This window comes from Meriones unguiculatus, chromosome 9 (assembly GCF_030254825.1).
Source record: "Meriones unguiculatus strain TT.TT164.6M chromosome 9, Bangor_MerUng_6.1, whole genome shotgun sequence".
In the NCBI taxonomy this organism is placed as follows: Eukaryota; Metazoa; Chordata; class Mammalia; order Rodentia; family Muridae; genus Meriones; species Meriones unguiculatus.
In genome coordinates, this window is record NC_083357.1 from 51,672,123 (window position 1) to 51,700,044 (window position 27,922).

General features: G+C 53.8%; 1 protein-coding gene across 1 annotated transcript; it reads left to right on the top strand.

The window, feature by feature from the left end:
* The first annotated feature begins 4,157 nt into the window (after nucleotides 1–4,157).
* Nucleotides 4,158–27,772, top strand: LOC110542857 (myosin-6). Its single transcript, XM_060391193.1, has 38 exons — nucleotides 4,158–4,246; nucleotides 4,609–4,826; nucleotides 5,968–6,111; nucleotides 6,358–6,514; nucleotides 6,609–6,636; nucleotides 6,880–6,991; nucleotides 7,220–7,312; nucleotides 8,034–8,097; nucleotides 8,327–8,425; nucleotides 8,878–8,981; nucleotides 9,073–9,211; nucleotides 9,622–9,890; nucleotides 10,172–10,342; nucleotides 11,396–11,705; nucleotides 12,319–12,389; nucleotides 12,616–12,703; nucleotides 12,791–12,908; nucleotides 13,049–13,172; nucleotides 13,404–13,540; nucleotides 16,055–16,310; nucleotides 16,460–16,702; nucleotides 16,860–17,036; nucleotides 17,289–17,434; nucleotides 17,669–17,759; nucleotides 18,666–19,055; nucleotides 19,391–19,517; nucleotides 19,606–19,724; nucleotides 20,004–20,200; nucleotides 20,722–20,905; nucleotides 21,060–21,225; nucleotides 21,344–21,468; nucleotides 22,269–22,577; nucleotides 22,966–23,169; nucleotides 24,612–24,737; nucleotides 24,845–25,120; nucleotides 26,429–26,524; nucleotides 27,183–27,317; nucleotides 27,666–27,772. The coding sequence occupies exons 2-38, from the start codon at nucleotides 4,626–4,628 to the stop codon at nucleotides 27,687–27,689; spliced, it is 5,820 nt and encodes a 1,939-aa protein (XP_060247176.1). The 5' UTR covers nucleotides 4,158–4,246; nucleotides 4,609–4,625; the 3' UTR covers nucleotides 27,690–27,772.
* Nucleotides 27,773–27,922: the final 150 nt, after the last annotated feature.

Here is a 27,922-nt window from a genome sequence, read left to right on the forward strand (position 1 = left end):
TTTTTCCTTCCTCCTCATCCTCCCAGGACCCAGCCCCTGCTCTATGGTACTCATCTCTTCTCTTTCATTCTCCTGCTGTGACTTCCATTTGCAAGGCTCTCTTTCCAGCTTTGCAGCTGGAAGATGGGATTTGGCCCCTATGTGGCAAGCCGTCTCAAGGAGAAACAGGCAACCAACACAGGGATCAGATTTTGGAAGGAGAGGGACTAAATTGTTGGAGGGCTGGAGGTAGATGAAAAGAGCAGGCAAGGCCTCCAGCTAGGCAAGGCTGGTTCCCAGGCACCCTGCCACAGCTGGGTTGCTGAATTTAGGAATGGGGTTCTGAAAGACAATGGTATCTTAAGACCTCTCTGGAATATCTTTGCAATCTGCAGAAGTGTGGTCCTCCCCGCCCCCTCAGCAGATGTGGTAATATCCCTGAGACCCCATCCCAGTCAGCCTGAGGGGACACAGGATTACACATGGCATTCCAAACACAGCCACCCACAGCTCAGCCCTGACCTGAAGCTCCCCTCAACCATTCCAATAAACACACTGTACATGACTTGACTCCTGTTCAACAGCTCTCTCTGGGCTCTAATCAGAGAGAGTGAGGCAACCAGAACAGGGACCCTATGCTGAGGACGAGGGGATACTAATAGCAAAACCAGCAGAGAAAATGAAACAAGGAAGGAGAAAGGGAAAGCCTAATCAGATGCAGTCAGAAGACATGGGAAACCAACAGATGGCTTGAGCAGAGAAAACAGAGAAAAGGAAGGGACATAGAGGCCATAGGAAGAGCCCAGGTCCCCCAGCCTTCCTCTTTATACCTTTGTCTCTTCTCCTCCCTAAGACCATTCCTCTTCCTAGGACAGACTTGAACAGCAAAGAAGAGGTCATTAGAGTCAAAAGATGATCTAGGAAGATGATGGAGGAAGGAGATGTGAGAAGAAGCCCAGGGAAGCTGAGAGCCTAAAAGAGTAAGAGATAAAGGTGCTGCAGAGGTGGCCAGCGTCAAGGACCGGTGGTAGAGCCCCAGTAGAAGGAGGGCGCTGAGAATGGATGGCAGAGAAGATGAGAAGGAGCCTAAACCTGAAGATCTGGAAGCGCCAGAGGTGACACTGTAACGCGAAGAACCCAGACTAGCTAGAGATGTTAATCATGAAAGTCAAGGAGAAGGGAAGCTGGAGAGAGTGGAAGGGGCCTGGGGCAAGAATGGAAGCAAGGAAGAGCTAGGCTGAGCGCTCCATGAGATCAGCCAGTGTTGGTATGAGCACTGGAAGGACAGAGGATAGGTCCGATTTCAAGACAGGGGACAGAAGGTAGACACAGAGACAGACAGGGATGTGGGGAGCCAGGTACCAAAGGGACGGTCCCTCTCACCTGTCACGAGAGCGTCTGTCTGTGTCCACATGCTCTAGAACGTTCATCAGACTGCAGGGCTGGTTTGGGAGGCAGCTGAGGAGTATGTGAGAGCTGGGGAGAGAAGGGGGCCTAGGAAAGGGAGGAAAGGGCAAACCAGGCCACACAAGAGGGCAGAGCCCAGACCTGAGTTAACTCCTTTCTTGTTGCATTCCACGGGAGGCAACAGAAACTCCGTGCCCACTGCCCCCATGAGCCCCCACTACCTATACCAAGTTTGGCCTGAGTGGCATAGCAGGTTGCATGAGGACAGAGCCTGGTCTTTGTCACTTGGACCTGACCCAGGCTGACCCAGTGTTCTCAGTCCCTTATCATGCCCTCGAGACCTTGAGAACCAGGCAGTGACATATTATTAGGCCATGGGCTTGCACACAGGAGCTTCAAGTGACCTCCGGAGACCCAGCGGCAGACAGGTGGCTTGCACCCTCTAAGAGCGACTGTTTGGCATAGGCTCATGGGGATGCAAGGTTGACTTCAGGTCCCTTCATGGATACTGCGTACAAGATATAAGACTCCCAGAGAGGAGCACACATTCCTGGGATCACACGCCCAGGATGAATGTGAAGCATCCTGGGGGCTGGAGACCTTGGGGAGACAACAGCATCCCTAACGGAGAGCGCTGTACCCAGAGAAACTGACCGCTGTGTGTCCTACCCACCTCCACACTCCAGAGCTATATTGAGAGGTGACAGTAGATAGGGTGGGAGCAGGGACAGTAGTGTTCCTGGGTGTGAGGGTGTAGGGGGAAGCCAGGGCAGGAGAGCCTGGCTTGGTCTCCTGAACACAAAGTCCGCTTAGTTAGATCAGGCATGGCCTGCTAAAGACCCAACACCCACGGCTGCCGTTTCTCAGAGGCTGGGGCGTGCTTCCAGGGACTGGGTGCTTGAGGGTGCTGCAAGGAAAAGCATGTGAGTAGAGGTTCCAGGAGCGTCAGAGAGGGGCACCCTGGGTTCTACCTGGAAGGGGGCGGTCTGCGGAGCCCCCACCGTGGAATTCAGAGCCTGGGGCCAAGTGGTGTAAATCTCTGGGCCTGCCAGGCACCCCAGCCAGCCATCCCAAGCCGCACCTGCATCCCCTGGCAGCCTGGAGAGGCGGAAGGGAGCAATCCCCCATTTACAGCCCTCTTCCCTCAGCCCCAGGATTAACACCTCTGGCCTCCCCCTCCTTTCCCCCCCGTCAGGAGTGGAGGGTTGCAGAGGAAGGGTAAAAACCTGTGTGTCCGAACACGGGCGTACAGAAGCGTGCATTAGTAAACGAGGAAGAAAATCTGCAAGCTTAACTAGGCTAATGTGCAAAGGCTGTGTGTGTGTGTCTCAAAATGATGGGCATGAATGTGCAGCTGTTCAATTCTGTACGTGAAGTTACCGGACTTGCTGGTTTGCAAGGCAGAGTGGGTGAGTCCCTCCCATGGTTTAAAGAGATTGGATGATGGCCTGCATGTCGGGGAGCATCCAGAATAGGATAGAGACTGTGTGTCCCCAAACCAAGGTAGCAAGGCCTTTCAAGGACACCTGTCTAGACACATGGGCAACTGAGGTCATAGGCAGCCTCTATACAGAGTGGAGGGGGGGCAGAGAGGAAAGACAGAGAGAGAGAATTCTCTTACTAACAAAGGGAAACTGAGTCATGCATCTGCACAGTAGGTGCCCTCCCCAGACACCTTGACTTTGGCCCCTGGGATCCTGCACTGTGGAACTCCAGGTCTGGGAGAGGAGACACCCCTCAGCCTGGAGCTGTGCAGAGAGCCAGGGTGGAAAGGGAAGGGGAGGAGGCCAGGGATGGGAGCCTGTGAGTTGGAGGGGATAAATGTTAGGCCTGTAAGAGAAGGTGACCCTTACCCAGTGTGCTCAACTCACCCTTCAGATTAAAAATAACTGAGGTAAGGGCCATGTGGGGGGGTGGGGGTAGTGTGAGACAGTCCTGTGTCCCCTCTATCTGCCCATCAGCCCTTTGGGGAGGAGGAATGTGCCCAAGGACTAAAAAAAGGCCCTGGAGCCAGAGGGGCTAGGGCAACAGACCTTTCATGGGCAAACCTTGGGGCCCTGCTGTCCTCCTGTCACCTCCAGAGCCAAGGGATCAAAGGGGGAGGAGCCAGGACAGGAGAGCAGTGGGAGGGAGGGTCCCTCCTGATGACTCCAAATTTAGGCAGCAGGCACTCGAAATGGGCTATAAAGGGGCTGGAGTGTTGAGAGCTGTCAGACAGAGGTTTCTCCAAAGCAGGTAAGAAGGCGGTTGGGGTGGGGAGCTCTCCACGACAGACTTGTCCCCACCTAGAAGGAAACTGCCTTCCCTAGAAGTGAGGGTCAGGTCAGCTGGAGAATGGCTTTCCACCAACCTGGGAAGTTCTCACTGGGGAAGGGAAGCTCTCCCTTCCCTTACACCCTATCTCCCCCGTTCTTCTTCCGCAGATAACCCCTTCCCTTGTCTTGGCTCTTACCTTGCCTCACACTCCTCAGCAATATTTGCCCTGATCTATCTCTACTGTCTCTCTGTCTTGCTTTTCCTTCCTGTATGTTCTTACCTTTCCACCCATTTCTTATTCCCCTTCCCCCCCCCTTTTCATTTTTATCCTTCCTTTCTTTTTCTGTCAGAGTGCTGGGAATCAAACCCAGGGTCTGATGCATGTTTAAGTAAGCAATCTACCAATGAGCCGCAGCCCTGCTGCATCCTTTCTTAGCTGCCTCACTCCCTGTCTTGGCCTGTTCTATCCTGGGTCCATCTCTCAGCCTGCCTGCCTCTGCTGCTCATCTCCCTGCCTGTTCTTTCCATCTAGCTGCACCTCTGTGGTCCCTCATTCCAGCTGTGGTCCAGATTCTTCAGGATTCTCTGTGAAGAGATTAACCAGGTGAGAACAGCCCCAGCTTCCCCCTGAAAACAGCAGGTCATGATTCTCCCAGAAGCCAGGCTGCCAGACCTCTCTTTCTCCACCCCTCCCACCACCACCCTGCCCCCAGCAGCCCAGCACCGTTCCTTAACAAACTCCGGGCACTCTTCCTCATAGAGCTCTCTTGGAGAGCCCCTCCTTGAGGGGCAAGGAAAGCAGAACTCTTCATGGTGGGGAAGCGGGCACTCTACATGGCGTCGTGGTGGGAGAGCCATAGGATATGGTATAGAAGAGGCCAGGCGATGGTGGAGGAGAAAGATAAGACCTCACGTAGAAGCCTGGGCCCACACCAGGAACGACAGGTTCCTCTTATCTCCCATAAGAGCTTGAGAGTGACAAGATGACGGATGCCCAGATGGCTGACTTTGGGGCAGCAGCCCAGTACCTCCGAAAGTCAGAGAAGGAGCGTCTAGAGGCCCAGACTCGGCCCTTCGACATCCGCACTGAGTGTTTTGTGCCTGATGACAAGGAGGAGTATGTCAAGGCCAAGATCCTGTCTCGGGAGGGGGGCAAGGTCACTGCCGAAACTGAAAATGGCAAGGTATGTGCAACAGTGGCAAGACAGGGAGAGCAGCTCTGAGAAAGGGGTCAGGGTGGAGTCACCTGTGGTGGGAGCCGAGGGGCCTGAGAACAGGTGGGGATGCCAAGGAAAGTTCCCCTGAGAACCCCAGGGTCTGGACCCTCTCAGGGGACCTAAGCAGTGCATCAGGGTGTCACTCACAGGAAACTGCCAGAAAGGATGCCTGGTTGGATGCTGCCTTCCTCCTCAGAAAGGTCTTTAGACGAAGGGCACCAGCACAGCATTGAAGGCAGTTCCCCTTTCTGGCAGCTGCACCCCCTCCCATCTATGCCCCAGTCCCCCCCTCCCCACTGCCAAGAATTCACTTTCTCAAATCCCCTTCCCATAAATGAAGAGCAAATTCAGGCCCTGATGAACAGAAAGAGCAAAACTTTTGAGCTGAGGGCTGATTCGTGAGGCCAGCAATATACCCAGAAGCCTCTGCTCCCTGGGTGTTCTGTCCAGCTGTGAGAAGCACCCCTGGTCACCAGTAGGGCTCGGAGCTGTGTGCCTCACAGGTTTGCTGCCTGGATGATGTGTGTTGATAACCACAACCCGCAAAGTCCTCTAATCTGCTCCGTCTGAAGGCACGTCATTTAACTGTGAAGAGCCACTGCTCTTCCACATTAAAAAACACTTGAATCCCTGCTGACAGAAGCTATTGGCATCAGGACATAGCAAACTGATGCAAACCAAGCCCCAACTGTGAGTGAGGAGGACTAGAGGCTTGGGGTGTGCTGCTGGCCCCATTGGGGGAAAAGTTTTCCTCCAGCCACAGTGCTCACGAGAACTTTGTTCAGGAGACAGCCCCGGAGTCACGGCACAGTGTACACTGATAGAGCTGCTAGCCCCCAGATTTGCCTTCATAAGTTAAAACACAGGGACGGGAAAGAGACAGTCACTGGACAGGATGGAGAGTTGGCAGGAGAAAGGAACCTAGAATATCTCTAGGGCCTGGGCAGGAAAATGACCTGGGGACTGGGTTCTAGGGGAGTCAGGGGCGGGAAGCCGAAACCTTTGTCGGCTAGGAACTAGGGGGGATGCTGCTAAGTCACAAAGCTGGGAAATGAGGGCTGACATGGGAGGGTAGCCGTCCATCCAGTCACCCACTCCCCTTCTCTAGACGGTGACCTTCAAAGAGGACCAGGTGTTACAGCAGAACCCGCCCAAGTTCGACAAGATCGAGGACATGGCCATGCTGACCTTCCTGCACGAGCCGGCCGTGCTGTACAATCTCAAGGAGCGCTACGCGGCCTGGATGATCTACGTGAGTGGCTGCTGCACACTTCGGGGGCACTGTGGAGGCCTACACAGGCCAGGGGATCCACAAAAAGAGGGGGCAGAAAAGCTTCCCTAAAGTCCAGGCTCCTTCACCCTGCCCCCCACCCCCACCAGCGCATCCTAGCAGAATGAAAAGAGCCAGCCGAAGTGGCCAGGGGGGGCTCTGATGGCCACCACTGCCAGACCTAGGCTGCCCTCACCACACACATTCTGGCCCTGTCTTCTGCTCCAGACCTACTCGGGCCTCTTCTGCGTCACCGTCAACCCCTATAAGTGGCTGCCAGTGTACAATGCTGAAGTGGTGGCTGCCTACCGGGGCAAGAAGAGGAGCGAGGCCCCACCCCACATCTTCTCCATCTCTGACAATGCCTATCAGTACATGCTGACAGGTAAGCCTGGTGCCCGGACCTGTGTCCCCTCAACCTGAACTCTCACCTGGGCTTTCCTCCCTCAGCCCACTGCCTCTCCTCTTCTCTCTTCCAGACCGGGAGAACCAGTCCATCCTCATCACGTGAGCAAACACTAATCTTCCACAGGGGTCTCAGGTGGGGGTGGCCAGGCTGACTCCTAGGGTGCAGCTGGGAAGGAGGGTTTTCGGGCTATAATTGCAAGGGCATGGGGGGAGTTGTGTTCCTTTTAGAAGGCGAATCTCATGTGGTGCTGGGCCCTAGTGGCCTATAAAGAATGAGTGTCGAGCACTTTGTATGGACAACAGTGGGATTCCTGGTTTCTGATTGTCCCTTGTTGCCCCAAGTGGAGAATCCGGAGCGGGGAAGACTGTGAACACAAAGCGTGTCATTCAGTACTTCGCCAGCATCGCAGCCATAGGGGACCGGAGCAAGAAGGACAATCCCAGCGCAAACAAGGTGAGCGCGGGTCACAGGCCCTGCAGAGGATGCTGGCAGAAGAGCAGGGCTTGGGACGGTCAGTGCCGAAGAGCCTCCTGGTGGGGCACCCGTGCTCTGAGACCTGTGTGGGGCCTGAAGACTCGTCACCCCCACCCTACCCCTGAGGATCAGCTTGGGCTCTTAGCCTACCAAAACCTTCTAGAGGTGAATGGTAGATAAATCCCCAATTTCCTGCTCCTTTCACAGGGCACCCTGGAGGACCAGATTATCCAGGCAAACCCTGCTCTGGAGGCCTTTGGCAATGCCAAGACTGTCCGGAATGACAACTCCTCCCGCTTCGTGAGTGAGCCAGGGCCAGTATTAAATGGTCTTAGCCAAACTTGTCAAGAAAATGGAGTTCTATTTTGCCAACAGTCAACAGACTTGAGTATATCTCATCTGGATTTGGGGTAGCATTAAGCACATGTGTATATGTAAGTATACACAGACAGGCAGGCAGGCAGGCAGGCAGGCAGGCACGCACGCACGCACGCACGCACGCACGCATGCACGCACAGAGCAAACCCTCCTGACCCAGCCTGGATCCTTGAGTTCTGGGAACCCAGGAAAGAGACCCAAACTGTTCACAGATATGGACAGAGCTGATTTAGGGTCATATTTGAGATCTCCTGCAAACATTTCCAGAATTTTTTCACTTTGGACTTGAGAGGAAACCATATGCTCTGGGGCCAAAGGCCTGAGTTTCTCCATGTTGAGCAAGTCACGAATGTCCCAAGTCCTTCCCTTATGAAACAGGGGTGATGACATTGACCTCATAGAACACGGCAGGATGAAGTGGGATGAGGTGAAAGGCACAAACAGGAGTAAACCTGGTTGCTGTTTTCCCCTCAGCTTCTCGCTGGTATCTGGGGGCGAGCAGCCTTAGTTTTACTGACACTAAACTGTGACGCCAAGTAGGCCATTTACATTCGAGAATTATCAAGGTATTCTGGGTTGGGTATTCCAAGATTTGACTCTGTACTTCGGGTCATTCCCTTTACTCTGTTCGCTCTACCCACAGGGGAAATTCATCAGGATCCACTTTGGAGCCACTGGAAAGCTGGCTTCCGCAGACATAGAGACCTGTGAGTGCCTGCCGCACTTGCTCCTTTCCCATTGCACAGTCCCATCTCCCCACTCCCTCTGTCTTGCACCTAGATCTCTGCATGCCTCTGGTTTTAATATTTTTTACTGAAGCCAGCCTCTCCCCCGGGTTTCTTTACCACGTTGTGGGAGCCTCTTGCTCTGACCCCTGCCCTTTTGCTGGCTCACCTCTCTCCTCTCACCTGCCCTCCTCTCCTCTCTGTTCCTCAGACCTTCTGGAGAAGTCCCGGGTGATCTTCCAGCTAAAGGCTGAGAGGAACTACCATATCTTCTACCAGATCCTGTCCAACAAGAAGCCAGAGCTGCTGGGTAAGGCCAGCCTGACTGTCATCATGTCCTCCCCAGAACCCAGCTGGGAGGCTCTTCCCCTGGCTCTGTCCAACCTCCTTGTTCCCTCTCCCCTCTGCTCGTCTTTTCCTTCCCCCTCTCCCCTCCTCTCTTGACGCACTGTCAAGTACCTTGTTCCTCATTTTGTCTTTCCACTCTTCCCCGCCATGTTCTCTCTCCTCCCCTTCACATCCTTCTTCTATTCACGTGCTTCTTCTTTTCCTATATGTCATCCTCCTTCTTTTTCACTGGGGCTTTGGGGCTTCTTTCCTGGGTCTCCCTGTGCTTCTTGTGTATTCTTTCACTGGCCCTCACTGACCATCCTCTTTATTTCCTCCCTGTCCTTTCTCCCTCTACTTTTCCTCCGTGCCCCCTCCTCGCCACTCTCTGCCTCTTTCCTTCTACCCCTGCCTCGCCCTCTCTGCTTGGCACAGACATGCTGCTGCTTACCAACAACCCCTACGACTACGCCTTCATATCTCAAGGAGAGGTGTCTGTGGCCTCCATCGATGACTCCGAGGAGCTTTTGGCCACTGATGTGAGTGAGAGGCCTGGAGAAGCCTTTGGGGGTCCTGGAGAGCTCCTGGACCATTCTCCACCCACCCTTCACGTCTCTCCCTCTGTCCCAGAGCGCCTTTGACGTGCTGAGCTTCACAGGAGAGGAGAAGGCGGGCGTCTACAAGCTGACAGGCGCCATCATGCACTACGGGAACATGAAGTTCAAACAGAAGCAGAGGGAGGAGCAGGCAGAGCCAGACGGCACAGAAGGTGTGGGGGAGGCGTAACGCCGAGGAGATCCTAGGTGTTGTACGGGCCCAAGAGGTCTGCTGACCTCACGTGCTGAAGACGGTCACCACGGGCCGAGTGTCCCATGCTATGCTCCACGGTCCTTTCAACAAGTCTTAAGGAGCTGGGTTGGCTGCGAAGGTGTTCGGCCTGTAATACAGAAAGTGGGAGGAAACCGGGAGCAATCTGAGAAGCAGCGGTCAGTGTCTCCGCCCAGGGCCAGACCCTGCCCCCAGACAGGCCGGAGGAACTGAGGCATATCTGGTAGAAAGATGGGGCTGGGACGGGGTGAAACAAGAACATGGCAAGCGGTCCCACGGCCACACTCGTCAGAAGTTAGTGGGGCCGAGGAATGGAGGAATGAAGGTATGTCCACTCTCCTTGTCAATCAGATGCTGACAAGTCCGCCTACCTCATGGGGCTGAACTCAGCCGACCTGCTCAAGGGCCTGTGCCACCCTCGGGTGAAAGTGGGCAACGAGTACGTCACCAAGGGGCAGAGTGTACAGCAGGTGTACTACTCCATCGGGGCACTGGCCAAGTCGGTGTACGAGAAGATGTTCAACTGGATGGTGACGCGCATCAACGCGACCCTGGAGACCAAGCAGCCGCGCCAGTACTTCATAGGCGTCCTGGACATCGCCGGCTTCGAGATCTTCGATGTGAGTCTGGGAGCCCCGGCCTGGGACACCGCTGGTCCCCACCCGCCCCCTCCCACCTTCAGTCACGTGTGGAGGCCAGCCGTGGGCCAGGCACAGGATAGCAGTGGGGATTGTATAGTGACAGAGTCAATCACTGTCCCTTCCCCGTTGTGACCTGGGAGGGGACCAGCCGCGCCTGTGCTGGGCTCGGGCAGGTGTGTGGCCCAGCCCTAGGCTGACCCTGAGAGCCGCCCAGACAGACCCTCAGTCAGCCTGCCTGACTGGCTGCCACGCCCCTGCAGTTCAACAGTTTCGAGCAGCTGTGCATCAACTTCACCAACGAGAAGCTGCAGCAGTTCTTCAACCACCACATGTTCGTGCTGGAGCAGGAGGAGTACAAGAAGGAGGGCATCGAGTGGGAGTTCATCGACTTCGGGATGGACCTGCAGGCCTGCATCGACCTCATTGAGAAGGTGCGCCCTGTCTCCAACACCTGAGCTCCCTTCTCTGCCAATCCAAAGAAATCATTCCATCCCCTCCACCCTCAGGGAACCAGAGTCCCCAGAATCCCAAGCTGCTCCCCAGACCCAGCTTTACCCTCTGTGAGGTCGCAGCTTCTTTCTTCTTCCCTCACATCTTGAGTCTTGTTCCACTACACAATGGTCACCTCCCAATGGCTCCTGACCCTTCTCTATCACATAAGAAACGTCACTCGTGGAAACTGGGAATGTTTGCTTCATGTCCTCTTTCTGTTTGCTGAGAAATAACCAATTTCCAGCCCATCTCCTCAGGAGAGTACTGGTGTCCCTGGTGCCATGACAATTGTCTACAGTGTGCCTTGCCCTTTGCTACAGGTCTCTGACCTGCACGCAGTCAGCCACTGTCCACTGAAAATGGAACTTCCCACAAGCTGAGTCATTACTTGAATTCTAGGCCGAGGTTCTCATCTTCCAAAGACCATAGAACCCCCTAAAGCTGGGTCACGGGGAAGGCATATGCATCGGATTAGAGAATGGTCTCCAACCTCACCAAATCCTCAACAGAATTCTAGCCCCAAGAAAAGCCCAAAACTGTATTCTCTGAAGGGGAAAGCAGTTTTCAGAACCTGGGCCCACCCAGCCCATCCTCAAATTGCTGCTGACAGGGGTCTGACTACACCTGGAGCCTAGTTCTGGGACACATATCCATATACAGCCTGAAAAAGAAGCATGTTTGTAGTCTTTGCAGGTATTGAGGGGAGTGATTAGGGATACATGGCTATTTTGCTACCGGGGCAAAAAAAAAAAAAAAAAAAATATATATATATATATATATATATATATATATATATACAGCTCCAGATGTAATAGGATTAAAGTCAATCAAAAATATTACCTTTCTATCTTGGGGCAATTGATTCTGCCCAGGCTCCCTTTGACCCACCAGCAATTGCCAGTCTGTCGAGTCTTCTCCTTGTGAGAGTGTGGGCCTACAGGGAGCTGGGCCTGTAATCAATGAGTCTTTTTCTCTTCGTTCCATGATGTCAGCCCATGGGCATCATGTCCATCCTGGAGGAGGAGTGCATGTTCCCCAAGGCCACGGACATGACCTTCAAGGCCAAGCTGTATGACAACCACCTGGGCAAGTCCAACAACTTCCAGAAGCCTCGCAACGTCAAAGGGAAGCAGGAAGCCCACTTCTCTTTGATACACTATGCTGGCACCGTGGACTACAACATCATGGGCTGGCTGGAGAAGAACAAGGACCCCCTCAACGAGACGGTGGTGGGTTTGTACCAGAAGTCCTCCCTCAAGCTCATGGCCACACTTTTCTCCACCTATGCTTCCGCTGACACAGGTAAGGGGGCGGGCCCTAGAGTGGGAAAGGGGGTTTCCGCAGACGTGAGGTCCAGAGGTAGCAAGGGAGCCCAACGTAGTTTATCTGCGCTCCCCTGCACCCTTCCCTACCTTGTGGCATGGGTATAGGCACACACGTCTATCTCCTGAAGACTGGGAACAGCTGCAGGTCAGCAGGGGTGGCACGGGCTCTACTGCCGGATGCCCAGCACGGAACAATGCCCACAGGAGTTTTGAGTATACACTGAGAAGATGGAACACAGGGTAGGACAATGAGTCTGCAGTTCAGAGGATGGAGAAAGTGGGCATGGTTTGAGATGACCGGGTGAGAAGTATAGAAAGAACAGAAAATGGAAAGAGCGTGAAGGCGGGTTAGGAGAAGGGAGAGCAGGGCATGAGTGGCATTTTCATATCTCCAGGAAAGCTATCTTACAGGCTTCATTGTAGACACCACTCTCCCCAGCTTTTAGAGGTGGTGATTTCAACCATCATTGAAAATAGACTTGGGAAACAGTTTGCCCAAAGTCACACGGCCCCTGAGGACCAGAGCCCTGCCCCTGCCCAAGAGCGCTGTGTCCTTACATCTCGTTCCCTGGTCCTTCCTATGTTATTAGGTGACAGTGGTAAAGGCAAAGGAGGGAAGAAGAAAGGGTCATCCTTCCAGACAGTGTCTGCTCTCCACCGGGTAAGAAGGGCCCAGAGAGTCCAGAACACCCATAGTGGGAAAGCCCAGAGCTGTTTGGTTGCAAATTCTGATGCTCTGTGTATGGGAAGGGAGGAAACCCAGAGCTACATGGTGGTTTTGGTATTTTCCTTTGATGGTTCTGTCGAGGGAGTCTCAGGCGCCCGGGGCTCAGAGGTCCAAAGGAAGGTTTGTTCGGCTCTTGACTCTCCACTCTCTGGTCACCCAGGAAAACCTGAATAAGCTAATGACTAACCTGAGGACCACCCACCCCCACTTTGTGCGCTGCATCATCCCCAATGAGCGAAAGGCTCCAGGTGAGGCGTGCCGGGGGCGGCCTTAGTCAGGGGAGGCTGCCTGGCACCTTACCCAGATGCTGATCCCCATCTCCCTCGCTGCCCCAGGGGTCATGGACAACCCCCTGGTCATGCACCAGCTGCGGTGCAACGGCGTGCTGGAGGGCATCCGCATTTGCAGGAAAGGCTTCCCCAACCGCATCCTTTACGGGGACTTCCGGCAGAGGTGGGTACGGGGCCTCCACGGCGCAGGGAGCCAGGGGTGGGCTGCCTCGCTGGGAGTGGGGGTCTGCGGTGGCCCTGGGGTTCTGTGGGCGGAGCGGACCCACGCAGGATGCAAATGACTCTGAGAACTTCCCTCCCAAGGTATCGCATCCTGAACCCAGCAGCCATCCCCGAGGGGCAATTCATTGATAGCAGGAAAGGGGCTGAGAAGCTGCTGGGCTCCCTGGACATTGACCACAACCAGTACAAGTTTGGCCACACCAAGGTGAGTCTAGAGCTCTTCATAACGGCCGCAGAGCAGGTGGCCACGCCGAGGGACACGGCTGAGACTGGGAGGCCATCCCACAGGCCTCTCCTTTTACCTCCCCACAGTCAGACCTAGAATGCACAGGTGAAGGGCCCCTGGGAGCTCATTGGACATGCTTCCACCCACCTCTGTCCTGGTCACCCTCCACGGAGGCCGTCCCCCGTGTTGATTCTACCCACTCGCCCTCAGGTGTTCTTCAAGGCGGGGCTGCTGGGGCTGCTGGAGGAGATGCGCGATGAGAGGCTCAGCCGCATCCTCACCCGAATCCAGGCTCAGGCCCGGGGTCAGCTCATGCGTATCGAGTTCAAGAAGATGGTGGAACGCAGGTGAGGCAGCCACAAAAACTGTGAGATGAGAGGTAGGCAAGCAGTGCTCAGTAGACAGAAGGTCTGGATTCAGATTCCGGCCTTACTGCTTGCTAGTGAGGAGGACAAGGGACTGCACTGCGGTAGATTTTATTTTGAACTATTTTTTTAAGGCTCCAATGACGTGTTAAAACACTGGATTAATTAAGAAGTCTGACATTCTTTTATAGATGTATAAATTAGTATAGGATTTTGAAAAACATTTTATTCACTTTTTTAATGTACTTAGATTTTTATTATATTCTTTTATTTACCCGGGAGCGGGGGGATGCCATGCCACATATATGAGGCTCAGAGGACAACACACAGAGTTGGTTCTCTGTGTGTGTGTCTTTTGTTGTTGATTTTCAAGGCAGAGTTTCTCTGTGTAGCCCTGGTTGAACTCATTCTGCAGGCCAGGCTGGTCTCAAACTCAGAGACCTACCTTGCCTTTGTCTCTGGAATGCTGGGATTGAAAAGCTTGCCAGCTTTTTTTGCGGTTGTTCTTTCTTTCTGCCACGTGGCTCCTGAGGGATCAAACTTGAGTCTTCCGGCAGTTTTTACCTGAGGAGCTCTTACCTCATCAGCTCTTGTTATCCCTCTTTCAAAAAATACGTTGCCTTTATTTGTTTGTGTGTATGTGGCATGTGTGCACATGTCTGTGCATGAGGCATTGGTGCGTGTGGAGGTCAGAGGACAATTTGCAGGAGTTCACTGCTTCTACCGAGTTCAGTTTCCGGGGCTGAGTGCAGGCTATGAGGCCGGACAGTGCGTGCCCTTGCCTGCTGAGCCATCTCCGCTGCCTTGTTCCCTTTTTTACGTTGAATTATCACATACTTTTAGCTTTTCCAAGTTTTTGACAAATTCAAACAGGTATATAATACACGGTGATCCTTGCCCCCTCCCCAAGTCTTGCTGACCTCTTCTTCCTCTTCATCTTCCCCTTCTTCTTCTTATTTTCTTTGAGGCAGGGTTTCACTGTGTAGCCTTGGCTGTCCTAGACTGGCTTTGTAGACCAGGCTGGCCTTGAACTCAGGGAGATCTGCCTGCCTCTGCCTCCCAGAGCACCGGGATTACAGGTGTGCGCCATTGTGCCTGGCTTGCTGACCCCTTCTTATTCCGAACTAGTTCTCTCTCACTTTCATGTCTTTATTTATTTTTGGCATCACATAGTTTTTCATTCTACTCATTGATACAGTCCCACAGAGAAAGTCCTTCACATGTACACTATGACACAAAAACCAACAAACAAAAAAACCAAACAAACTTCAGAGTTCTCTTATAAGAGCAGAGATCTGGAAACAACCCCAATTTCCATCTAAAAGAGAGTGGCTAAATAGCATTCCAGCCATTTGGTGAAATACTATAAAACAATAAAAATGGTTAAATTACAATTACGTAGTATAATACATTTGAACTATGAAGGCATAAGTCACTAAGGGAATAAATGCAAGTTATACAAGCAGACTACAGTATGGCACAGTATTTATTTATAAAACTCAGAAACAATAAAAATGGCAATGCATTGTTTAAAGTTACCTTTGTATACTGTTAAAACATCTTTCTGCAGAAGTAAGGAAATGAGAAACTAAGGAAAGGGCTCAACAGGTGTTTACTGTGCAAACATGAGCTCCACCTCCAGCAGCCACATGAAAACCCTGGTGGCGCTGCACAGAGGCAGGGGGATCACTAGGGCTTGCTGGGCACCAGCCTAGCAGACATGGCAGGCCCCAGGGAATGAGGCAGAGAACGCAGGAGACACCTGATAGCTTCCTCTGGCCTCTAGGCACACATGGGCATGTATACTCACACACATGTGCCTACACACAACACACGCACACACACACAATTAAAAAAGAAATGAGATTGTGTCTCACTGTGTATCCAGGGCTGGCTTGGAACTCATCATGTAGACCAGGCTAACCTGGAACCACAGCAATGCACAGTGTTGGGATAAAGGGTGAGCACTGCCACACCCAACCCCCCAAAAAACTTAATTAAGAAAATGAAACCCAAGTTGGACAGCAGTGGCTGCTTATAGTAGAGTCCCAGGAAATGTGGGGACAGAAACACACTTTCAGCTCAATGACCAAAAGCTCTGTCTCCTGCTCAGGCAGTGAGTTCACAGGCAGTTATTTTGTTTTTAAACTTCACGACATCTAGGTCACAGTCATTCTAAGGTATAAAATACTACATAGTCTGTATTTGAATGTCTCCTAAAAATGAAACATTGAGCCCAGTAGTAGATACTCTCAGTGGCTTCTGTTACTACTACTACCCCAGTAGGGGAATGTATTGTTGAAGTCACTAAGTCATGAATCCTGCCCCCTTTCAGAGCAGAGACCCTGGGCTGGGGGGACACAGAAGAGGGGTGCTACAATGCCCCTTGTCCTTGGTGCCCACAGACTTGCTTAGATGGAGGAGGCCAATGCAACTGGTCCCATGACTGAGGAGACTTTTTTCCTAGCTTCCTTCCTGACTCCACATTCTTGTCAGGGACGCCCTGCTGGTTATCCAGTGGAACATCCGAGCCTTCATGGGGGTCAAGAATTGGCCGTGGATGAAGCTCTATTTCAAGATCAAGCCACTGCTGAAGAGCGCAGAGACCGAGAAGGAGATGGCCAACATGAAGGAGGAGTTTGGGCGAGTCAAAGAAACACTAGAGAAGTCTGAGGCTCGCCGCAAGGAGCTGGAGGAGAAGATGGTGTCCCTGCTTCAGGAGAAGAACGACCTGCAGCTCCAAGTGCAGGCGGTGAGGCCACGTGACCTTCTCTTCTGTCTTCCTTTCTGTCTCCTGGATGATTGCCCATCTCATCTCCAGAGTTTGGGAACTTGGAAGGCCCAGCCCTCCGCAAAGACCCTGCATTGCTCCTCTCTTTAATCGTTAGCTTCTTCTCCCAGGAACAAGACAACCTCAATGACGCGGAGGAGCGCTGCGACCAGCTGATCAAGAACAAGATCCAGCTGGAGGCCAAGGTGAAGGAGATGACCGAGAGGCTGGAGGACGAGGAGGAGATGAATGCTGAGCTCACTGCCAAGAAGCGCAAGCTGGAAGATGAGTGCTCGGAGCTCAAGAAGGACATCGATGACCTGGAGCTGACACTGGCCAAGGTGGAGAAGGAGAAGCATGCGACAGAGAACAAGGTGAGGCCAACTCCCTCCGGCTCAGCCCAGATCTGAGTATGGGCTTAGTTGGTAGCATCTTTTTAGGTGTCGCCAGGATGACAGCCTTTGATCCTAAAAGCGATGTGGTGGATTGCTTGCTTGCTTAATTGATTGATCTGACTGATTTTTCCGGAAGGTTAAAAACCTGACAGAGGAGATGGCTGGGCTAGATGAGATCATTGCCAAACTGACCAAAGAGAAGAAAGCTCTGCAAGAGGCCCACCAGCAGGCCCTGGATGACCTTCAGGCCGAGGAAGACAAGGTCAACACACTGACCAAGTCTAAATTGAAGCTGGAGCAGCAGGTGGATGACGTAAGTGCTGAGAGCCATGTCCCACCTCTCTCAGGTCAAGATTTCGTAGCCGGTGCCAAGAGGTGAGGAGTTCCTCACTCTGCACCTAACTTCTGTGACCCCAGTGCTTTCCTGATCCCTGTGGATCCTTATCGGGCATATCTCTAAGTCCTTGGTGTTTCCAGGATTTCTATGCTGGCTCGAGTACCAACCCCAGGGGACGCTGTGGATTTCAGCCTCTCCAGCATTTATTCTTTGTATTCTCTCCACCAGCTGGAGGGATCCCTGGAGCAGGAGAAGAAGGTGCGCATGGACCTGGAGCGAGCAAAGCGGAAGCTGGAGGGTGACCTGAAGCTGACCCAGGAGAGCATCATGGACCTGGAGAACGACAAGCTTCAGCTGGAAGAAAAGCTCAAGAAGTAGGACCCGTGGGGGGCAGGAGGGGCTGATGGGGGGATACGTATCTGGCCTGGTAACCATGGCACAGAGGGCTGTATTTCTACTGGGTACAACAGAAGTGATGGCAATCAAGGCTCTCCCCCTTCACTGTCTGGGCCAGGGTATGGGGGCTGGGGGCTAATTCTGGCATAGGGCCATAAAGGAAACAGGCCCAGGAGAATGAAGATATCAGTCACACGTCCCTGCTGCTCCAGGAAAGAGTTCGACATTACTCAGCAGAACAGTAAAATTGAGGATGAGCAGGCCCTGGCTCTTCAGCTGCAGAAGAAACTGAAGGAAAATCAGGTGACTTTCTCCTCAGGGTGGCCTAAGGGAGCTCAGAGCCTGCAAGATATGCAGGTGCCTTAAGGTTCTAGACAATGCCTGGAACTTTAGGCAGCCCAAGAACCGAGCCCAAAGACCCTAAACACAGCACACTAGCCTTCCCATCATTGAGCAAGAATGTGCCATCTTCTTGGCAAAGTCGTTTTGGGTGAGAACCATACTTACTAATAGGGCTTCTCTCCCAAGGTGCATTCTGTCTGTTGGACTCTCTGTTCTGGAACAACTGAGAGGGCTCAGCTCTTCTCTGATCCCCTCTCTTCTCCCTCTGCACAGGGATGAGGTTCCTTCCCAGGGGCTGCTCTGTTCACAGTCTTTGGGTGCCAACCCCAGGCTGTAACACAGGCTGAGGACTCACAGGCATCTCTGGGATACAGTGAACTCCTGCCTCCTGGAGTTGGTCACCCACTCTTCCTGACACTCAGTATTCTCCTCACCTGTACAATGGCAGCAAGCCTGTAAACTGAGGCCTGCCTGCCTTGTGGTTAGCGGAGTGGTCAGGTGAAAAATGTGGACTGGAGGTTCATAAACTCATGAGGTCTCAGGGTCCCCTCCAAACACAGATCCTCAGCACTTGGGCTGCAGATGCTCAGCTTGAGTATTGGTGCTTTTAGGGACTCCTCAAAATGTTGGCACCAGCTGAACCCCTAATGAAGGCCAGTTCATTCTAGGGTAGTTAGCAGCACCCCTAGCTTCTGCCTACCTACAGCTGCTATAGCATCCTCCACACAATGAGAAATGTCTCCAGGCATTGCCAGCTGTGCCCCGTGCCTGAAAGCCAGCGCTAGAGGGTTTTAGAGCCCTGGGGTGGGGTGGGGCCTCAGGGGAGGGGTCCAGGAAGCAGGCCTGAAGCCCCATGTCCCTGGCTAGGCACGCATCGAGGAGCTGGAAGAGGAGCTGGAAGCCGAACGCACAGCCCGAGCCAAGGTGGAGAAGCTGCGCTCCGACCTGACCCGGGAGCTGGAGGAGATCAGTGAGAGGCTGGAGGAGGCTGGCGGGGCCACATCTGTGCAGATCGAGATGAACAAGAAGCGCGAGGCCGAGTTCCAGAAGATGCGGCGGGACCTGGAGGAGGCCACTCTGCAGCACGAGGCCACGGCCGCGGCCCTGCGCAAGAAGCATGCTGACAGTGTGGCCGAGCTGGGCGAGCAGATAGACAACCTGCAGCGGGTGAAACAGAAACTGGAGAAGGAGAAGAGCGAGTTCAAGCTGGAGCTGGATGACGTCACCTCCAACATGGAGCAGATTATCAAGGCCAAGGTGGGCCCTCCTGGCTGCTTCCCTCTTCTCCCTCACAGCTGTGCCGTCTCTTGTCATTCTCATTCCCTTTAGCCTCCTTTGGCCTTCACCTCCTGCCTACCCTGCCTCTCCATAGCTTTCGTCCATATTTATCTCCTGATCTTCTTTCCCTTAATGTATGTCCCCACTTCAGACTGAGTCCCTGCTGCTCTCTGTCAGCCTCCTGCCTGTCCTCTAGGCTCTCCCCATCCTTGTCCTTTGGTCTGGGTCCACACAAACCCTCTTCCCCGCCAGTCCTCCCTGCAGTCCTGGGCCCTTCCCACACGCACCTTTCATCTGCTCATTACTGCCTGAAGGCAAACCTGGAGAAAGTGTCCCGGACACTGGAGGACCAGGCCAATGAATACCGCATGAAGCTCGAAGAAGCCCAGCGCTCCCTCAATGACTTCACCACGCAGCGGGCCAAGCTGCAGACAGAGAACGGTGGGTGCCCCCAACCGTCCTCTAGCCTGCCCTCGGTAGCTTTGGTCCCCCCCCCTCCATGGCTCAAGAAGCCCCATTTCACCTCCAGGTGAGTTGGCTAGGCAACTGGAAGAAAAGGAGGCGCTGATTTCCCAGCTGACCCGAGGGAAGCTGTCCTATACCCAGCAGATGGAAGACCTCAAAAGACAGCTGGAGGAGGAGGGCAAGGTGAGACCCAGACGGGGGCCGTGAACAGGCTTAGAGGAATCCCTGGGTACAACATTAACTGCAGAAATGCACCTGGATGCCAGAGATGGTCTGTCTCCCACTAGATCACCCTCCAGGGTGTTTAACAGGAGAGGGGTAGGCAAATGAAAATCCCTCAAAGACATCAAGACTCTACCTCATTTGTGTGAGTCTGGGCCCTGCCTGAAGTAAATAGACATAAAAATCTTGAGGATAAGGGGCCGGGCTTGCTCCATCAACTTGACGCCCGCCTCTTCCCAGGCCAAGAATGCCCTGGCCCACGCACTGCAGTCAGCCCGGCATGATTGCGACCTGCTTCGGGAACAGTACGAGGAGGAGATGGAGGCCAAGGCCGAGCTACAGCGTGTCCTGTCCAAGGCCAACTCAGAGGTGGCCCAGTGGAGGACCAAGTATGAGACGGACGCCATCCAGAGGACGGAGGAGCTGGAGGAGGCCAAGTGAGTCCACTGTGACTAGATTTGCAAAGAGAACGGAGCAGAGCATCCGCTATGAAGGCAGGTAGAGTAGAAGCAGGAAAGAGCTTTGGAGTGGGAGAAGAGAAGAATGGGGACACACGGTGAGCCTTGGGGGTGTTCGCTAGAAAGCCTGGGTCGCCTGGCTGACCCGAGTCACTTCCTTTGACGGGTGAGCTTTTGGCCCGGGTTATACCTGACGCTCACGTATAAGACGAGCAAAAAGCTTGTTGGTCAGAGGAGCCGTCGTCATTCAGCCTGGGCATGGAGGAGAGGGGTACGCTGTCACACAGGTGGGCTGTATGTGTGGGGAGCCTGAGCAGCCTATGCTGGAGGACCCTGTTCTAGGCACCAGCGGCCCCCACCTCCTCTAGGCCGGAGTTCCAACCCCGCAGGGAGCTGTGGGAGGGAGCTGGGCCTTCCTCATCAATGCTAGGAAGAAGGGGATCAGCTCAAGGCCTTGTTGCTCCAAGTACGTTACAGTCACATACACGCCCCCGCCGCAGGAAGAAGCTGGCCCAGAGGCTTCAGGACGCAGAGGAGGCGGTGGAGGCCGTCAACGCCAAGTGCTCCTCCCTGGAGAAGACCAAGCACAGGCTGCAGAACGAGATCGAGGACCTGATGGTGGACGTGGAGCGCTCCAATGCCGCCGCGGCCGCCCTGGACAAGAAGCAGAGGAACTTTGACAAGGTCGGCTCGTGGTGGGGCTGTGGAGGTGGAGGAGGTGGTGGTGGGGTCAGTGCCCACCCGAGGCCAGGGCATTCTCCTGGGAGGCAGGAGAGGAGGCTGAGTCCAGGAGAGGGGCCGGGGCAGCTCTGGACAGGGCGCGCTCCGTCCCTGACAGATCCTGGCTGAGTGGAAGCAGAAGTATGAGGAGTCACAGTCGGAGCTGGAGTCCTCGCAGAAGGAGGCGCGCTCGCTGAGCACGGAGCTCTTCAAGCTCAAGAACGCCTATGAGGAGTCCCTGGAGCACCTGGAGACCTTCAAGCGGGAGAACAAGAACCTCCAGGGTGGGCCAGCTGGGGGCGGGGGCGGGCCACAGGGAGGGGAAGGGCCTCGGGGACGGGGAGGACTAGGCGGGCTCAGGGGGCACTCAGGTGTTGATCTTTCCGTCCCTCTGATCCTCAGAGGAGATCTCAGACCTGACTGAGCAGCTGGGAGAAGGGGGAAAAAATGTGCACGAGCTGGAAAAGGTCCGCAAGCAGCTGGAGGTGGAGAAGCTTGAGCTGCAGTCGGCCCTGGAGGAGGCTGAGGTAAAGGCCTGACTCTGCCTGTCTGTCCTACTGCATCCTCCCTTACATCACTCACAAAAGCCGATTGGCTCCTGCTCTTAGTAGAAGATCACGTACTCAGTAACCGTGAGTGCCCGCAAGGCTGAGGTCTTCGCCCTGGACAATGCTACAGCCTGATTCTTAGGGCAGAAGGCTCGCTTCCCAGTCGGAACCTGGCCATCGCAGTAATGGGTCAAACAGCTGGGGAGGAGCACAGGCTCGGCAGTCAAATGACCTAGGCCTGAACCCTGGCTTGAGACCCTCTGCGGGCCCCGCTGTCCTCGACTGTAAGACTCTTAAGACTGTGTATATGACTGTTACGAAGATTAGGTGAGATAAGACAGTCAAGCGCTTATTATATAGCAGCCATTGCTACTGTGCATTTCTAAGAAGCTTGGAAAGCCCCAGGGTGGGGCTATAGACAGTTCAGCCATTTCTGTGATTTTGTTGTTGTTCTTTGGTGGGTCAAGAATTTCTGCTATGTTAGTCCCAAAGGTCTGGGTGACTAAGAAGTCAGAATTTGTCTTGGCGAGATGGCTCAGCTGTTAAAGACCAGGCTCACAGTCATAAATATAGGAGAACCACGCATTCTTTCCTTTACAGCGAAAGGTCCAGGAGTCAGGAAGCCCTGGGGGGGGGGGATCTGGCACTTCATCTCCCACAACAGTCTGGGAGCAGGGCCCTATGGTCCTGGTTAAAGTCTGGTTAAAATCCTCTCACTCCACCACACTCAGCCCAGTTCAGCCTTGTTCACCCACCTCTGACTCCTCCCCCCTTTCCAGGCCTCCCTGGAGCACGAGGAGGGCAAGATCCTCCGAGCCCAGCTGGAGTTCAACCAGATCAAGGCCGAGATCGAACGGAAGCTGGCAGAGAAGGATGAGGAGATGGAGCAGGCCAAGCGCAACCACCTGCGGGTGGTGGACTCCCTGCAGACCTCCCTGGATGCGGAGACGCGCAGCCGCAACGAGGCCCTGCGGGTGAAGAAGAAGATGGAGGGTGACCTCAACGAGATGGAGATCCAGCTCAGTCAGGCCAACAGAGTAGCCTCGGAGGCCCAGAAGCACCTGAAGAACGCCCAAGCCCACTTGAAGGTAACAGGAACCAGGGCTCTCAGAAGATGGTGAGGGGGCGCAGGTAGTGTGCCCAGAAAGACGATAAAGGTCTACACCCCTCTGAATCTACCCCATCCTGTCTGACCTTGGAGGCTAAGCAGTGCCAGGCCCAGTTAACACTTGAATGGGAGACAGTACAGGATAGGGAATGAATGCGCTAACATAAATAGGAGGAAATGGAAGCTTCCTACTTCCTGGGTGTATAGTGCGCTCTGGACCGACCCAGCCTCAGGACAAGAGAACAGATAATGAGACAGAGCACACATCTTCCTGTCGACCAGAGGCTGCTGGATGGGATGCCAGACCCAAAATGAGAGGTCCTGACGGCATGAGGTCTAGGCCCTCACTCGTTGTACCTGCCCCACAGGACACCCAGCTCCAGCTGGATGACGCCGTCCGGGCCAATGACGACCTGAAGGAGAACATCGCCATCGTGGAGAGGCGCAACACCCTGCTGCAGGCGGAGCTGGAGGAGCTGCGGGCGGTGGTGGAGCAGACGGAGCGGTCCCGGAAGCTGGCGGAGCAGGAGCTGATTGAGACCAGCGAGCGGGTGCAGCTGCTGCACTCGCAGGTGAGGGGGAGGGCGCCCTGTGCAGAAACCCAGGATCATTTCAGAGCAAGGATTGCACAGCAGCTCACTCCCTGGGTCAGGTCTCTGTGAGTAGCAGCTGGGAGAACTCTACCCTGAGAAAGGAATAGACTTAGAGGCTAAGGATGGAAGGCTGAGCGATGATGCCATGAGTCACAGCTCTGGGAGGCATGGACTACTTTTCCTCTGAGAGCCTTGATCTAGAAGACAGCCTCCAGTTTGACTGGTAAAGACAGGAGCTTGGGAGTTTAAAGACGTGTAACCGGGGCTGGAGAGACGGATCGCTCAGAAGTCAAGTGTGTTTACTCCTCTTTCGCAGGACCCAAATTTGGTTCCCAGCTCCCAAGCCAGGTGGCTCACAACCTCCTATAACTTCAGCTCCAGAAGATATGATGCTTTTAGCCTCTGCGGGCACCTGTACTCAAACACACACACACAAACGCACACATGTGCATATGTCCGCGCGCGCACGCAAACACACACACACACTCACACACACACACAGGAATTTAACAAACCATTTTGAAGAATCGTAACTGCACCTTCTTGCCAGGCAAAATGCAGGGTGGACATTGCTTTCTCCCCTCCCACTGTGTCCATTTCTGCTCCAAATGAGTGTTTGTGCCAACTATTGCAGCTCCTTAGGCGATTTTGTTCCATAATTTAGCGTATGTGTAAATGACACCATCCAGCAAGTGTGCCCTCTACTTTGAGTCAAGTACACTTTTCTCTAATTGTAGTCATTTCTGGTTACTGTTCTTTAAAACGCATCCGTTTCCCTTGGCGCACCGCCCTGCCCCTGTATACAAACGTGTTACTGAAGCACTCAAGGGTGAAACTCCAGACCTTGGGCTGTTTGGAGAAAGCTCTTCAGAGCTGAGTAAGCTTCTGGGCTCTCCGATCTCGCAAGGAAAGGGGAAGTGAGGGACATCCTGAGAGTGGGCTTGTGTGATTGTTTTCTCTTTGTGTGGTACGTACATGCTCGTGTGTGTGTGTGCGTGCGTGCGTGCGTGCGTGCAGGTGCAGGGTACGTGTGTACGTGTGGGTGGAGGCTGGAGGTTGACCCTGGTATCGCCCTGTTTATCTCCATCTTATCTTTGGAGGGTAGGTCTCTCCCTGACTGTGGAGCTCAGCAGCTGGCTGGGCCGGCTGGCCAGTGAGCTTCAGGAATCCATGTGTCTCTGGCTTCAGGGCACTGAGGTGATAGGTGTGCACCCCACGCCAGCTTTCACATGGCTTCTGGGTATCTGAACTCAGGCCCTCGTGTCTGCGTGGCAGGTGCTTTCCTGATTGAGCCATCTTCCAGCCTTAGACTTTTTCTTTTTTTTTTCAATGACCCCTTCTAATTGTCTCTGAACAATTAATTAAGCAATTAACAACAAGCAATTAAGCGTATGTTTGATATTTCTCCTACTCATCTCTAGAACACCAGCCTCATCAACCAGAAGAAGAAGATGGAGTCAGACTTGACCCAGCTCCAGACTGAGGTGGAGGAGGCGGTGCAGGAGTGTAGGAACGCAGAGGAGAAGGCCAAGAAGGCCATCACGGACGTGAGTCCCCTACCCTGCCTACCCACTCCAGACCAGCGTCTCCCTAGCCTGGGCGGTGAGCCCACGAGGGCCTGAGCAGACCCCGTGCCCTCCTCTGCCCTGCACAGGCCGCCATGATGGCCGAGGAGCTGAAGAAGGAGCAGGACACCAGCGCCCACCTGGAGCGCATGAAGAAGAACATGGAGCAGACCATCAAGGACTTGCAGCACCGGCTGGACGAGGCTGAGCAGATCGCCCTCAAGGGCGGCAAGAAGCAGCTGCAGAAGCTGGAGGCCCGGGTGCGGGAGCTGGAGAATGAGCTGGAGGCTGAGCAGAAGCGCAATGCCGAGTCCGTGAAGGGCATGAGGAAGAGCGAGAGGCGCATCAAGGAGCTCACCTACCAGGTTAAGTGGGGCATATCAGGATGAAGGAATGGCTTTACGAGCCCACCTCCAACAGAGCACTGCCGGCCTGTGCCATCACTCACCAATGCCAGGCACCACTTTAGATGCACCTTTAGATGCTAGCTGCAGTTTCTCTGACAGGTTCTGGAGGCTGTTCAGCTTGAGCTCATGAATTTTTGCAGTAAATGGACATGCCCACTTCCCCAAAGCTATTTTATTCGCCATTCCCCAGGTGTTTCAGTATTTCAAAGCGTTGTTGTAATGAAAGCTTCGGAATAGTCTAAAGAATCTCTCTACCCTCTGCCAGTCAGACATGAAGAAATGCCACGTAACACTTTAGGAACAAGAGTTAGTTCATAGGAGAAAACGGAGAGTTGTGGAACTTCCAGGACAACTAAGGGAAGCCAAGGCCTTGGGGCACCATCTCAGAATGTCTGAGAACTCCATCTGCATAGCTGAGATTAGCCATTGAACTGCTGTTGTTAGTGTCTGGGAAGAGACAATTAAGGAGATAAGCCACTTGGGCCATTTAAGAGGGGGATACAGGAGGCACTGGGTAGAGAGTGCAGACCTACTGTGGACAAAAGTACAAAGGCATCCTAGAACACCAAATGCCATGGAGACAGGAATGACGAAGGGGCACTGGAGTCGCTGACCCTGCTGCCCAAATTCTGGCACAGGAGAATGTGCCAGAATACTGGACTATGTTAGAGTAATCTAGACGGTGGGTGGTAATGCCAGCTTTCTTTTTTCCTTTCTTTCTTTTTTTAAAATTTATTTGATTTTATTTTGAGTGCATTGGCATGAGGGTATCAGATCCATTGAACTGGAACTACAGACAGCTATGAACTGTCATGTAGGGTGCTGGGAATTGAAACCGGGTCCTCTGGAAGAGCAGACAGTGCTCTTAACAGCTAGGCCATGTCTCCAGCCTCTCTCTCTCTCTCTTTCTCTCTCTCTCTCTTCCCCTCTTTTGCCCAAAAGTACCCATGTGCCTGCAAGGGGAACTCTACTCACTAGACAGAGGCCAGGCAGACCCTATGTCTCCATATGACCACATTAAGAAGCTCCCCACGACTCTGAGAACCTCCCCTCACTTCCAGCACCCCAACACTCATTAACTTGTGGGTCCCTTTGACCGAAATGCCTTTGGCCTACAAAGAGAGGCAGCACCCCCTTGACCTGAGTAACTGGAGGGAGAGGCAGCCAAGGCCCGGGGAGAATAATAGAATAAGGGAGGAGGGAAGGATGATCACACTTGCTCCTCTCCCCAACACTGGCTTTCTGCCCCTTACCTCCCACCTCCAGACAGAGGAAGACAAGAAGAACCTGATGCGGCTGCAGGACCTGGTGGACAAGCTGCAGCTGAAGGTGAAGGCCTACAAGCGGCAGGCCGAGGAGGCGGTGAGCTGAGTTTTCTCTTCCTCTTTTATCAAGACAGCTACTAGTGAGAGCCAATGAATATCCACCACAGCGAGGCTGAGACAAGGGTCAGATCAGACGTTCTGCATGTCTAGTGCTATCGGAGGAGCCTCTAGCACCCTAAGTTCTAAAACTCAGTGCTGTACCTGCCCACTGGTTGCTTTCAGTCCACGAACCATAAGATCTAGGGAGGGAGGAGAGATGCAAGACAGAACAGGAGCAGGAGCTGCCGAGGACAGCAAGGGGCCAGGAGTGGGAACTGGGCCTGGAAAGGAACCTGACTAGACACAGGGCGAAAGAGAAGACAGCTGGGTAGACAGATCCATGTGAGTGTGGTGTGGTTGCGCACAGCTGTTCAGAAAAACCCCAAGTCTGCAGGCACCTGTCTGAGGCCCAACTGGAATAGATGCAGCAAATCTGGGCTCCGAGGGAGCCTGCCAGGCAGCACGGGTTCATTCCAGGCAGGGGTGGCCACAAAGGACCTTGAATCAGTTTGAGGAGAGTACCAAGCAGGCCAACCCCGGCAGGGCTGTAGCACGAATGGGATGAACAGTGGCTCAGGGAGAGGGACATGAGAATCTGGGAGCCCTGCCCAGGGCTCTTCTCACCCCATCCTTCCACCCTCTCTGTCTGCTCACAGGAGGAGCAGGCCAACACCAACCTGTCCAAGTTCCGCAAGGTGCAGCATGAGCTGGATGAGGCAGAGGAGAGGGCGGACATCGCTGAGTCCCAGGTCAACAAGCTGCGGGCCAAGAGCCGGGACATTGGTGCCAAGGTGGGTTCCTCCCCTGGAACTTCTAGCCGTGCCCTCTCCAGGGTGCCCCTGCACACATGATGCTCTGAACGGCTGCTTGTGCATCCCACATGCATTTAGACGTGTGTAGAATTAGCAACGTGTATAACCTGAGGGCCCTACAGACACGTATGACCTGAGAATCCACTCTCCCACTCACAGCAGCCCCAGATCTGCATTCTGTATGTAAGCACCTCCCATCATGAGACTTCAGGACCCCTGCAGTTTAACTCTTCTCTTTCCATGGCCATCTAAAGCCACTGAAATCTCTAGGAGTTCCTCCCCAGACCATCTGGACCATTGCCCTCACACCTCTTATTCCTTTCTCAGCAAAAAATCCACGATGAGGAATGATGGTGCCTGCAGAGCCTCGCTGCTGTTAACCCACAATAAACGTAAATGTTTGACTCTCCTGTGCCCTCTGTTCTTCCTGCCTGCTGTCCATCTGAGGTGGGAATTTTCAGTGGCCCAACAGGAGGGTGGCCACAGCCTCTGTATCAGAGCTGTGGGTACCAAAGCTGCCCACATATGTGAGGCAAGAGACCAAGAGAGAAGTGAGGTATCCTACTTCAGGCAACACAGCTGTA

Bases quoted from the DNA above. Each gene is read 5' to 3' on its own strand.
- LOC110542857 (XM_060391193.1), top strand. From the start codon at position 4,626: ATGACGGATGCCCAGATGGCTGACTTTGGGGCAGCAGCCCAGTACCTC. The intron at 17,435-17,668 runs GTAGGACCCGTG...CTGCTGCTCCAG, and splicing joins CTGGAAGAAAAGCTCAAGAA to GAAAGAGTTCGACATTACTC. The intron at 22,578-22,965 runs GTAACAGGAACC...CCTGCCCCACAG, and splicing joins ACGCCCAAGCCCACTTGAAG to GACACCCAGCTCCAGCTGGA.